At 59.6% G+C, this 10,832-nt stretch overlaps 1 protein-coding gene across 2 annotated transcripts in view; it reads right to left on the bottom strand.

The window, feature by feature from the left end:
- Positions 1 to 2,884: 2,884 nt before the first annotated feature.
- CUNH15orf39 (chromosome unknown C15orf39 homolog) overlaps positions 2,885 to 10,832 on the bottom strand; it is a 10,578-nt gene continuing 2,630 nt past the window's right edge. Inside the window, exons 2-5 of one of the 2 annotated variants that reach the window (XR_004266199.1) lie at positions 6,942 to 9,166; positions 6,301 to 6,887; positions 5,445 to 5,495; positions 4,257 to 4,298 (exon numbers count right to left, since the gene is read on the bottom strand). Coding sequence is in view for 1 of the 2 variants with exons in the window: in XM_032271740.1 (XP_032127631.1) it covers positions 3,931 to 4,298; positions 6,353 to 9,116 (3,132 nt within the window). In the remaining variant the exon portion in view is untranslated. Of the gene's footprint in view, positions 4,299 to 5,444; positions 5,496 to 6,300; positions 9,167 to 10,832 lie in introns of both variants that reach the window. The other variant, XM_032271740.1, reaches the window with a different exon arrangement.

The following is a 10,832-nucleotide window of genomic DNA, read 5'->3' as shown; positions in this document are numbered from 1 at the left end:
TCCCCTGCTCTGCCTCAGTTTACCTCTCTCAGCTGAGCAGAGTAGGGATAATTGCTTCTTATGTGGGCCACAGGACAAAACAAAGCCCTGAGTCCCACAGGAAGGTAGGTGGGCCAGGTCCAAGGGAAGACAGACCTGGGAAGTGTTTTATGTCCTCGGGGTGACAGAGGGACATGGAGAAGATGCCTCCTTTGTAGGCAAAGGAGAAGGGAAGATAAGCACAGAGGCGTTGGACACCTGCTTCACTCCGGCCTCCCCCACCCCACACCAGGCCCATTCCCACATAGACCCCGACTCAGGAGGCACCATTCTCCTTAGGGTCGGTGGGACTTCCCGGCTGAGCTGGGGAAGCTGAGTCTGGATTCATCAGGGGCAGCACGTAGTGTGATGTGCTGGACGGAAGTGGAGAGGGGACACGGGAGCCGTGGTGTCAGGTCTGGGGCTGCCAACGTAGTACCTGCCCTGGCCGTGGGCAGACCATGCTGCTCCACCCAGCCACATGTGGCCTCTAATTCTAAGGTATCTAAGTTCCAGACCAGGACTGGAGCCACACTCCCTTTGGGGACAAGGGACACAGTCCACACAGACTTCACTGGTGCTTTGAGCAAAGGCAGCTGCACAAATGAAGAGGAGGAGCCCTGCTGGAGAGTAGGAACGGGCCTGGACTGCTCAGACCTGCCTCTGTGACAGGTTGGTCCCAGCTTCCGGTCAGACTCCTGAGAAGAAAGCTCATCCAGCCGCGGAGTGGGGGGCGTGGCCTGCAGGGTCCCTGGAGTCTGTAGCCCCTCCCACGCAAGTGAGCTCCAGAAAAAAGATGCAGAAACAGCAGGTGCTCCTCCCAGCTGCCCACTGCTTCTTGGTGTGGCCTCAGGGACCCTGGATGAGTCAAGGTGGGGCTGCCAGCAGCTGGGGGCAGGGGGAAAGCTGGGTCCCCAGGGTGGATGCCCAGCAGGGAAATGCAGGTGTGGGGAGTGCTGGGTCCTCAGGGCTGAGCCCCTTCTGTCCACGGGGCCTTGGTTAAATACCTGCTGCTGAGCTCAGCCCGAAGAGTCAGAGCCTGGTGGCAAGTAGCCTCTCTGCTTGTGAAGACAGTCCTGGGGTCATTACCCCTCTGCCCAGGCTCAAGCATCCAGGCTGTGGAAGGGCCAGCATTCAGAAAGAAGGGAACTGTGGGTGTGGGTTCCCTGGCAGTCAGGGGCCTTGGTGGACAGAGTCCCCTATGAGGGTGAAAGGCCCCTTCTCACTCCACAGCAATGCTGTGAGAAGGAATTGTAGGGTTTTGGGATGTGGGCCCTCCCCTCCCCTACCCTTGTGACACTCTGGGTTAAGTGCTGACTTTGGTCTCAACTCCCCTACATGCTCCTTGGGGCCTTCTGGGTCCCCACCCCCAACCGCAGGAGTCCCTCTCTCCTGGGCCTCAGCCCATGCAATACCCTTTTCCCTAGAGGCTTCTTCAGGCCCCCACCTGGGACCCAGCCAGTAGACAGGAGGCCACCTGGAATCCTCAGGAGTCTCTGTGGGAGGAGTGGGGCTCCAAGGAGCCCACAAAGAGCTCTTAGGGGTGTGGGAGTGACCTTATCTCCTGCCAGTGGGAGATGGAGAGCCCAGGATACACTCCCCCCAGGGAGGCTGATCCTTCATTCAAGACAGTGGCCAAATTATAGGAGATGTGTGTCAGGCAAGCAGCAGGGACACAGGTGCGCAGCAAGGGAGGGAAGGAGAGGAAGCCAGGGACGGGAGAAGAGGGAGGAGGGGGAGGGAAGGAAGAGGAAGGAGGATCTAAGGAAAAATAAACCGCCTACTGCAGTCATGCTGCTGGCAATGAGACAGATGTGACTGGCAGAGCTGATGAGGCACCCATGGCTGCCCAGGGCCTGGGGGAGCCCCTGGTTCAGAAACTCCACCTCCGATGCAATTCTCCCGTCCCTGCAGTCGCCTCACATGATCCCTCGTGGCTCACGCCCCCATTCCTCAGGTTGCGGGACTGAGTTTACAGGTCGCTGGATTTCTAGCCGGGGTTCCCAGCCCTGCCTGGGGACTTCCCTGCTCCAGACTCACGAAGACTCTGCATGCATGGTTCTGTCCCCCCAGACCCCATTTTGCATGTGACTTCCTACTTGTCTTCAAGTTCCAATTTAGGAGCCTCTTCTGGGTCTGAAGAACCCTCGCCCAGGTTGACACTGCAGTGGCCAATGTGTTGTGCTTACCTGTCCCCTCCACAGCCCAGAAGTCTTCCTGGGCCAGCAAGAACAGTGTAAGGGGACGATGGCAGCTGCCACTCCAAATCCCAGCCTAGGGTCAGGCCAGGCTGCTACAGGAGGGATGGCGCGGCTGGACCCCATCCCCAGGATGCCAAGCAGGTCTAACCCCAGTGGACTGGCCCCAGGCCCAGGTGGAGGGGAAAGACCGGCCCAGGAAGCCACGTTAGCTGCCCTGAGAACAAGCCTAAGGAAATCGAGCCCAGCTGGGGCGGGGTCTCTAGAGGGTGGGCCCAGCACACCCACCCAACCCCAACCCAAGCTAAGGTCAGTGGGTTGCATGGTCACCAGCAACAGGGAGGTTGGGACAGTTCCACACAGACCATGAAGGGCATGCTTGGCCCTGGGAGAGGGGCAGGTGCTGGGGTCTGATGACCAGCATTTCTCACCAGGCAGCAAACCACCGACCCACCACCACCAGAACCCATTGGGTCCCAGGAGGGAGGGCTTTCCCGGAGCAAGTATGCATGGGAGAGGGCCCCACAGAGCCAGAGCCAGCCGCTCGCTGAAGCAGGAGCCACTCAGCACCTTCTGGACTGGGAGCAGGGGGAGCAGCCTGAAAGCAAGGGGTAGGCACCCAGTGACGGACATGAAAGCCACCACCCCCACACACAACCAGACCCCACTTCCAAACACAAGCCAGGTGCTTTAATGGCCGCCTCCAGGGCCCAGAGGCTCATCACCATCCCTTAAATAAGGCACAGAGCCCACCAGCCTCTGGCTCAACTCAGCCCGCCAAAGGCAGGTGGCTGCCAGCGGGCCTGGCTAATGGGCTCCGGCTTGGGGAGCAGCAGGGTCCTCAGTCCAGATCTTCAGAGGCCCTCTGGGCCTGACCTGCCACTCAGCCTGCCTGCACCAGTCCCTGAGTCCCGGCAGCTGCTTCGCTTCTAGAAAACCAAGTTTCCTGGGAGAACGCCTGGGGTGGGGAGGCAGTTCAAGGAAGCACTGACATCAATTCAGGACAGGCCTGGGGCCTCCTGGGGTGGCAGTGGCGGGCCCAGAACAAGGACGCCCGCTCCAGGCTGCATCCCCGCACCAACAATGGGGATCGGGAGTGGGCATTGCGAGCTCCCTCAGGAAGCTCCAGGCTGGAGGGCTGGGGCCAACCCGACCCCAGGTGCTGGGGGCGACTCCTGAAGGTGCGAGTCACACCCACTGCATAAGGTACCACTCTGTGACAGTCAGGCCCTAGGACACACGAAGACTTTCTACAGGAAGGTTCTCTGGCTCCAATTCTCTGCCCTGTCCCAGGGAGGAAACAGGGACCAACCCGTGACGGAGTACGTGTCAGGCAGCATCCCCACGACAACCCTGTGAGGTAGGTGGCGTTGTCCCATTTTCCACGTGGGGAATGAGGGCTCAGCAGAGGTGACGTGTCTTGCCCAGGTCACACAGCAAGAACACCAGCCGAGATTCAAGCCCAGGCCTGTCGGGCTCCAGAGCCCATCTGTGTGTTCTCTAGGGAAGAATGGGAAGGAGTCCTATCCAATAAACACCCTCACATGAAAAGCTCAGAGGCTCGCAGCCCACCCTGGGTGGGCCCCAGGGTCAAAGCTGGACCCCCTCCAGGAGAGCAGCCATGGCCCCAGCATCCACTCCTGGCCCGGGCAGCTGGGCAGGCAGAAGGAAGGCTGGAGAGTGACCGCCGTACACGCGGCACCGGCAACCAGCGCTACAGGTGAGGGCTCTGGCGGTCCAGCAGCTGTGGGCGGGGCGAGGGCCGGTCTGGTCTTGAGGCCTTGTGGCCCCAGGTGGGCAGGGCCAGCCCACTGAGCCAGGTGGTCTCTAGCAGACTGCGGAAGCGGGCCTTCAGCGTGGGGCCAGGCGGGCTGGCACTGGCAGCAGGGGTAGCGGAGGCACTACGGGACTCTTCCCCAGCGGCTGCCGCTGCTTTCTCCAGGCCAGGGCTTGGTGGCTTCCTCCCTGGCTTCCTGACCTTGGGGGCCGGTGACTTCTGAGCCAGGGCAAGTCTCTCTGGCTCATATCTGGCCACGGTGGGCTCTGAGGAGGACACAGCTCCAGCCTCAGTGTCAAAGTCACCTGCAAAACGAACACACAGTCAGGCTGCAGACCCTGTACCCTCAGGTCCCACCTCCTGGCCTCCAGAGCCCCCCAAACAGTGCTTCTGCTCTGCCCCACGTCAGGCTGGCATCACACCTCTTCCCCACACGCGCCTACTGGCCAGACCGTCCAAGCCAAAAAGATGGGCTTCTCCACAGGTGACCCCAGAGCTCTGTCTGATGCGGGCACTGCTTAGGAGAGGCTGTTTGTGTACAAGGATGAGAGGAAAGGGGCTCAGCAGGTCAGGAACCATTGGCCTGGCCCAATACCCACTGTCCAGATGGGAAAACTGAGGCATGGGAACACAGGGCCCTGCCATACATAGGACAGCCATCATCTTTATGCCAGCCCCAGAGCCAGAACCCAAGCCCCAGCCTGGGCCCAGGCAGGGACTGCCCTAAAAGCCACGCTGGGGAGCGCAGGAACATGGAAGAATGGCAGGCTGGAATCACGGTCTAGGGGAACACACAGAAAGGCGGCCCCCAAGGATGGGGAGAGGGAGTGAGAACAGGGGCAACACGATTCAGCCAGAGGCAGGAAGCCTGGTCCCAGTCACTTCCCTCCCAGGCCCCTGACTCTTGCAAGCTCCACTTAGAGCAGGCGGGGACTGTGTGGAGCCCAGACTCCACTGCCCACCAGGCAGCCCAGAAGAAACGGACCTGACCTTCTCTGGGCCCCAGACAGCCCAACTGTACGGGCAGAGGACTGAGCTGGGCAGCCCAGCCCTGAGTGATGCCCGACCCTCACTCGGTAACTGAACGCCTGAGCCTGGATTTCCTTTGCATCCCAATAAGGCATCTGCTCCAATTTTGTAAACGTTCAGGGATCAGGAAGTCCGGTCAGCCAGGCTGCTGATCAGCATCTACATCTCACTGCCTCAGGCCCTTCTCCATCCTGACCAGGTAAGGGCCAGGGCAAGGCTGCTGCTATGGGGATGGAACTAGGCGGAACAGTTTCTACAGGAAGAGGTGGATGGGAGAGCGTGGCGGTGGAGGCCACAGGGAGAGTAAAACTAGAGGGGCCCCCAGGCTGTGATGCCAGGTGTACTGACACAGGAGGGGCAATGGCAGAATCCACTCGGTCCCATCATCAGATCCCTAGCTGAAGAAGTGTGATCATACATGCCACAGGACACTTCGGCAGTTGTGTGATCCTCCAGGACATTAAAAAAACACGCTGGAGAACAGTACACACAAGACATCGTGTAGAAGAAAAACAAACCACAAAGCAACGCAGCCTATGGGCAGACTTCTGTGACGTCAGGGCTGGGGAGGACTGCAAAACCGCACGGTCAAAAAGGCACCTGTGACCCTCAGCAGATCTTGCGCATGAGGAGCTTTGTGAACAGGGCTGCCCTTCACTGACATGGAAAAGACTGAGGGTGGCAAGTGAGGAAGGCTCGGGAGTGTGATTTGGAATAAGTTCAGTGTGGGAGAGAGACCCAGTGCAGAAGACCAGCAGACATTGAGTTATTTGCGGCTAACGCTCAGAAATCGGGAGGCTAGGCTAGACTCAGGGAAATGATCTCAGCTAGGAAACAGGGTTTAGCCTGGCACAGTGGTTTACGCCTTTAATCCTAGCACTTTGGGAGGCGGAGGTGGGTGGATCACCTGAGGTCAGGAGTTCAAGATCAGCCTGGCCATTATGGTGAAACCCCAACTTTAAAAAAAAAAAAAAGAAAGAAAGAAAGAAAACAGGGTCTAACCAGAGCACCGGGAACACCACACCCAAGATGGAGATGGCACAGGCAGAGGAGGAGGGACCCAGGAAGGTGTAGCACCAGGGGAGGCCGAGGAGTTTCCATGGGGACAGAGCAGCTGGCACTTTCAGAGGACTAGAAAGGAGGCTATGAAGGTGCTCACTAACAGTCTGAAGGGTCAAGGGGTGGGGGTACCTAAAGCCCACCCGAGAGCCCCCTGCCCAGGCAGGAGTCCCTGGAATCATTCAGCCCCAGCTGTGACCACTCACACAGCACACACACCTGTCACTTGCTCACACCGCTCCGGTGGCCACTGGGGCGGCCCCATGCTCACCCAGCTGGCGGCGTACACAGTCACGCCACTGCAGTCCGAGCAGGTCGGGGTAAATGTCAGGCAGCTGGCGCAGCGCCAGCAGCTTCAGCATGCGTGAGGTACAGCCTGGCAGGGCGAGCTCCCGCAGCGCCCGCTCCTCCGACAGCGTGGTGGGCCGCAGCTCTACACGATGCTCCTGCAGCACATGGTCCACAGAAGCAGGTGGCAGCCGAGGGAAGAGCCGCTCCTTCACCAGGTGGATGGGTACGAAGATGGCGCCAGCTCGCACCACGTGGGGGAAGGGACACCGGTGGGTGCGATCAAAACGCTGCAGCTGAGACAGCAGCTTGGCCAGCAGCCCCTGCACACCCTGGCAGTCCTGCCACGCAGCCTGGCCCCAGGGTCCAGCCGTCTCTAGCCACTCTCGAAGCTTCTCTGGAGGAGAGTGGGCCACTGAGCCTGAAATAGCATCACACAGCGATGTGTGTAGTCCTGTAAAGTGCTGCTCCGGGGAGTCCTCTGCTGCTGAAGTAGATGCTGAAGCAGGGCCTGGAGCTGGAGCCTGAGCCTGAGCCCAAGCCCGAGCTGGAGCTGGAGCAGGGGATGGAGCAGGGGCAGGGGCAGGGGCAGGGGCAGGGGAGGCCACAGCTGCGGCTGGAGGGCTGGGCAGTGCCAGGCTGAAGCAGGTCAGGGATAAGGGCTGCTGAGCGAGAATCTGCAGTCCAATGGGCCCAGATGTGGGGGTGGGCACAGGCTGTGCAGGAGCAGGAGCTGAGGTGGGCGTGGACGGGACCACAGCTGCAGGCAAAGGTGCCGGACGGAGGATCTTGAACTTTCGGAACATGAAGGCCACAGAGCTGTGGAAGTTGGTGCTTGGCATGGCATCTGTGGTCACTGGCACCCCAGGCAAGCCTGGTGCTTCTGTGTCTACCTTTTTCAGGCCTGGCAGATCTGATGCCATGTTGCCCACATCTGGCACGTCCCCAGCTGCAGTGAGCTTGGCATGCTCCACAGGACTGGGAGCCTTGACGGGGGAGGCCTCTGCTGTGGGCCTCCTCACACTCAAGTCCAGGGCTACGTCCTCCTTAAGAAAGCCCCTTAAGGGCTTACTCCCTGAGGGGCCCTCCTGGGTGGGCAGGGACCCCCTGCAGCCTTTGTCCTGGCTTTCATTGGTGCCTAGGGCTGAGTCAGGCTCGTCTGTGGCAGAGTCAGGCTCAGCTATGGCCTCAGGTGTATCCAGATAGTCACGGTAGGGGGCCAGGCTGAAGACGTTGTCAATAACAGGCATTGGTGGAGAGCTGGGTGGCCTCGTACCCTCCTTCTGTGGAAGAGACTGGCACTCCCGGGCACAGGGGGGCAGTGCTGGGGGGGTATGGGGAACTGGACTGTCTCTGATGACGATGGGCGGCCCAGAGTGCTCACTGAGCCGCGGCTGGAGCTGCTCTTTCCTGCAGCTGGGCAGCCAGGTCTTCTCTTCCACTTCCTGTGCAGGCCTCACAGGCTCCGAGCAGGGCTGGCTGGCTGGGGAAGGCTGGCATGCCCTCTGGAAGGCACTAGGCTGTGGCACAGCCTGCACATTGTTCTGGGAAGGTGGCGTCCCTCCAAGCCCAGGGGATGCTCCATAGAGAGAGAGATCATCCCGGGCATAAGAAAAACCCAGTGTTTGGGGGGCAAAGTCCAGGGGGCACCGTGGAGCAAGAGGCAGATCCAGCTTGAGGCCTGGTGAGGGTGATGGGTGGGGGGCAGAGGGGTAGGAGTAAGTGTCCAATGCCACCGGGGGAATGTACGGTGCCTGGGCTGCCTGCTGCCTCAAGTAGGGGCCGCCCAGCCCACCAGCCTGGTACCCGGTCCCTTTGTGGCCCCCCAGAGGCTGCAGTGGGAGTGCTGGGCTGTAGCTGCCCTGCTTCTCTGGGTGGCGACAGGCTGGAGGGCAAGGCGGGACCTGTGGTGGGTGGGGTGGTGGGGGATGGGGGGGTGGGTAGTGGGTGGACCCGGTATCCTGACAGGGTGGCCCCAGGGGCTGGGCCAGCTGGGTCCAAGGACTGGAGGGCCCCTCGGATGCTGCTTGCTTGGAGTTCCTAGGGTAAGGACCTGTGTACCTGGAGGCCAGGAAACCCGTGCTGTGGATGGCCTGATACTTCTCCAGGAAGGGCTGGCAGGGAGTGAAGCTCCCTGAGGAGTCTTTGCTGGATCCCCCAGCTGGCATCCCCCGCAAGAAGGTGCCATCCAGGGCCTGGCCCTTGCTAGGAGCTGGGGCCAGAGAGCAAGGTGGGTCAGCCGAGGGTAACAGGGGCCCGGTCACCAAAGTCCAGTCAACATCCAGTGGCCTCTTCACCGCTCCTTCCCCCAGGCAGGTGGAGAGCCCATAGCACAGAGGGTTGCGGTAGACAGGTTTGGGCACTGCCAGCGGCGGGCCCGGGTAGGAGTGGGCCTGGGGACTGAAGGGCAGGAGCTCAGCAGAGCTGGAGTCCCGCACCTTCTCAGCGCCTTCCGCCGGCGAATGGTAGAACAGGCAGCTGGTCAGCAGGTTGTCTGCCCGGAGTGGGGGTCCTGCCATCCCCGTAGAGTACAAGGGCGGGTATGGGGTCCAGGACGCCAGCTGCTCAGACTCGGCCTTCGGAGCACTCCCCATGGAGCAGGAGAAGTAGGATCCCTTGTAGCTGCAGGGGACCTGGCTGCCAACAGAGGGGGGCAGGCTGTGCTCGGGCACCAGGTCTGTCTCTAAGCGGGGCAGCTTGCCATACATCACAGGCCCCAGAGTTCCCAGTGGTCGCTTCTCTGCCATCGCTGTGAAGGCCTTGAGCCCTCCTGGGCCCCTGCTACTCAACTTCTGACCTGGGATAGAGGGAGACAGGCAAGGGCTGTCAGGAAAACAGGCTACAGTTGGCCGGGCGTGGTGGCTCACACCTGTAATCCAAGCACTTTGGAGGACAAGGCGGGCGGATGACCTGAGGTCGGGAGTTCAAGACAAGCCTGACCAACATGGTGAAACACCATCTTCAAAAAAAAACAAGCTACAGGCAAGCAGCTCCCATAGGCTCGCTGCCACACCCAAGAACCTGCCCCTTAATTGATGCTCTGTTAAGACTGAGTGTATGAGCCACATGACAGGGGTTTTAAATTCCTGTGTGTATTTTTTTGACACAGGGTTGCCAGGCATGGTGGCTCACGCCTGTAATCCCAGCACTTTGGGAGGCCCAAGTGGGTGGATCACCTCAGGTCAGGAGTTCAAGACCAGCCTGGCCAACATGGTGAAACCCCATCTTAAAAAAAAGAGACATGGTCTCACTCTGTTGCCTGGGCTGGAGAGTAATGACATGAACTTGGCTCACTGCAGTCTCAACCTCCTGGGCTCAAGTCATGTTCCCAACTCCCAAGGAGCTGGGACCACAGGCACCTGCTACCACACCTGGCTAATTTTAGTATTTTTCGTAGAAACAGGGTCTTACTATGTTCCCCTGGCTGGTCTTGAACTCCTGGACTCAAGAGATCCTCCCGCCTTGGCTTCCCAAAGTGCTGAGATCACAGGCACGAAACACCCATCACACCTGATCCCAACTTGTATATTTTAAGCTGCAGAACCATTTGTTTAATGAATTATTCTACACAGACCCCCCCCCCCCCCCACCCCCCCCGGGGCCCCTTCTGTTGGATTTTCCTACATACAACTCCCATAACCCTCTCCTTCTTAGGGTTTCACAATTTGTAGATGCACTGGGTCTGAGGGTCACTTGGCCTACCCTGCCCCCACCCCTTCTTGGAAGCAGGTCTCCTGCCTCCCACCACGGGGTTCTACTTCAAGATGCCACAGTGATGCCCACTGCAGCCAAAACATGGAATCTGAGTATTGTCTACAAATTCACAGATTTCTTGTGACACTCCTCTGACATGCTCATCTTGTCAAAAATGGCAGAGCCGGGCCTCCAGCCCAGATCCCTAGGCCCAAAGCCAACGCAGAGATCCTGGACTTGGCTCTGGAGGGCAGTCCCTTAGGAGAAGTAAGAGGGAACATCAGTCATTACAAGCCACACCCCTCCCACTAGCTCCTCCCCCTCCGCAGGAGTCAGGGTAGCCCAGCAGATGGTGCTGCAGCACCAGCAGAAAGGTCCCAGAGCAAGAGAAGCCTGGATCCACCCCCAGCTGCAGATTCCAAGGCACACCGAAGGCAAGACAGCGGCAGGGGCGTGTGTGTAAATCCTGGGAGGCAGCTGGGTGTGGTGGCTTACGACTGTAATCCCAGCACTTTGGGAGGCCAAGGTGGGCAGATCATTTGAGGTCAGGAGTTCAAGACCAGCCTGACCAACATGGCCAAACCCTGTCTCTACTAGAAATACAAAATATTAGTCAGGTATGGTGGTGCACGCCTGTAATCTCGGCTATGCAGGAGGCTGAGACAGAAAATAGCTTGAACTCAGGAGGCAGAGGTTGCAGCGAGCCAAGAGTGTGCTACTGCACTTCCAGCCTGGGCGACAGAGCAAGACTCCATCTCAAAAAAAAAAAA

Source organism: Sapajus apella, unplaced genomic scaffold, assembly GCF_009761245.1.
Source record: "Sapajus apella isolate SASKATOON/1434 unplaced genomic scaffold, GSC_monkey_1.0 scaffold248, whole genome shotgun sequence".
NCBI lineage: Eukaryota > Metazoa > Chordata > Mammalia > Primates > Cebidae > Sapajus > Sapajus apella.
The sequence above is the reverse complement of the archived record's forward strand: the minus strand, read 5'-3'. Positions and strand labels throughout refer to the sequence as shown.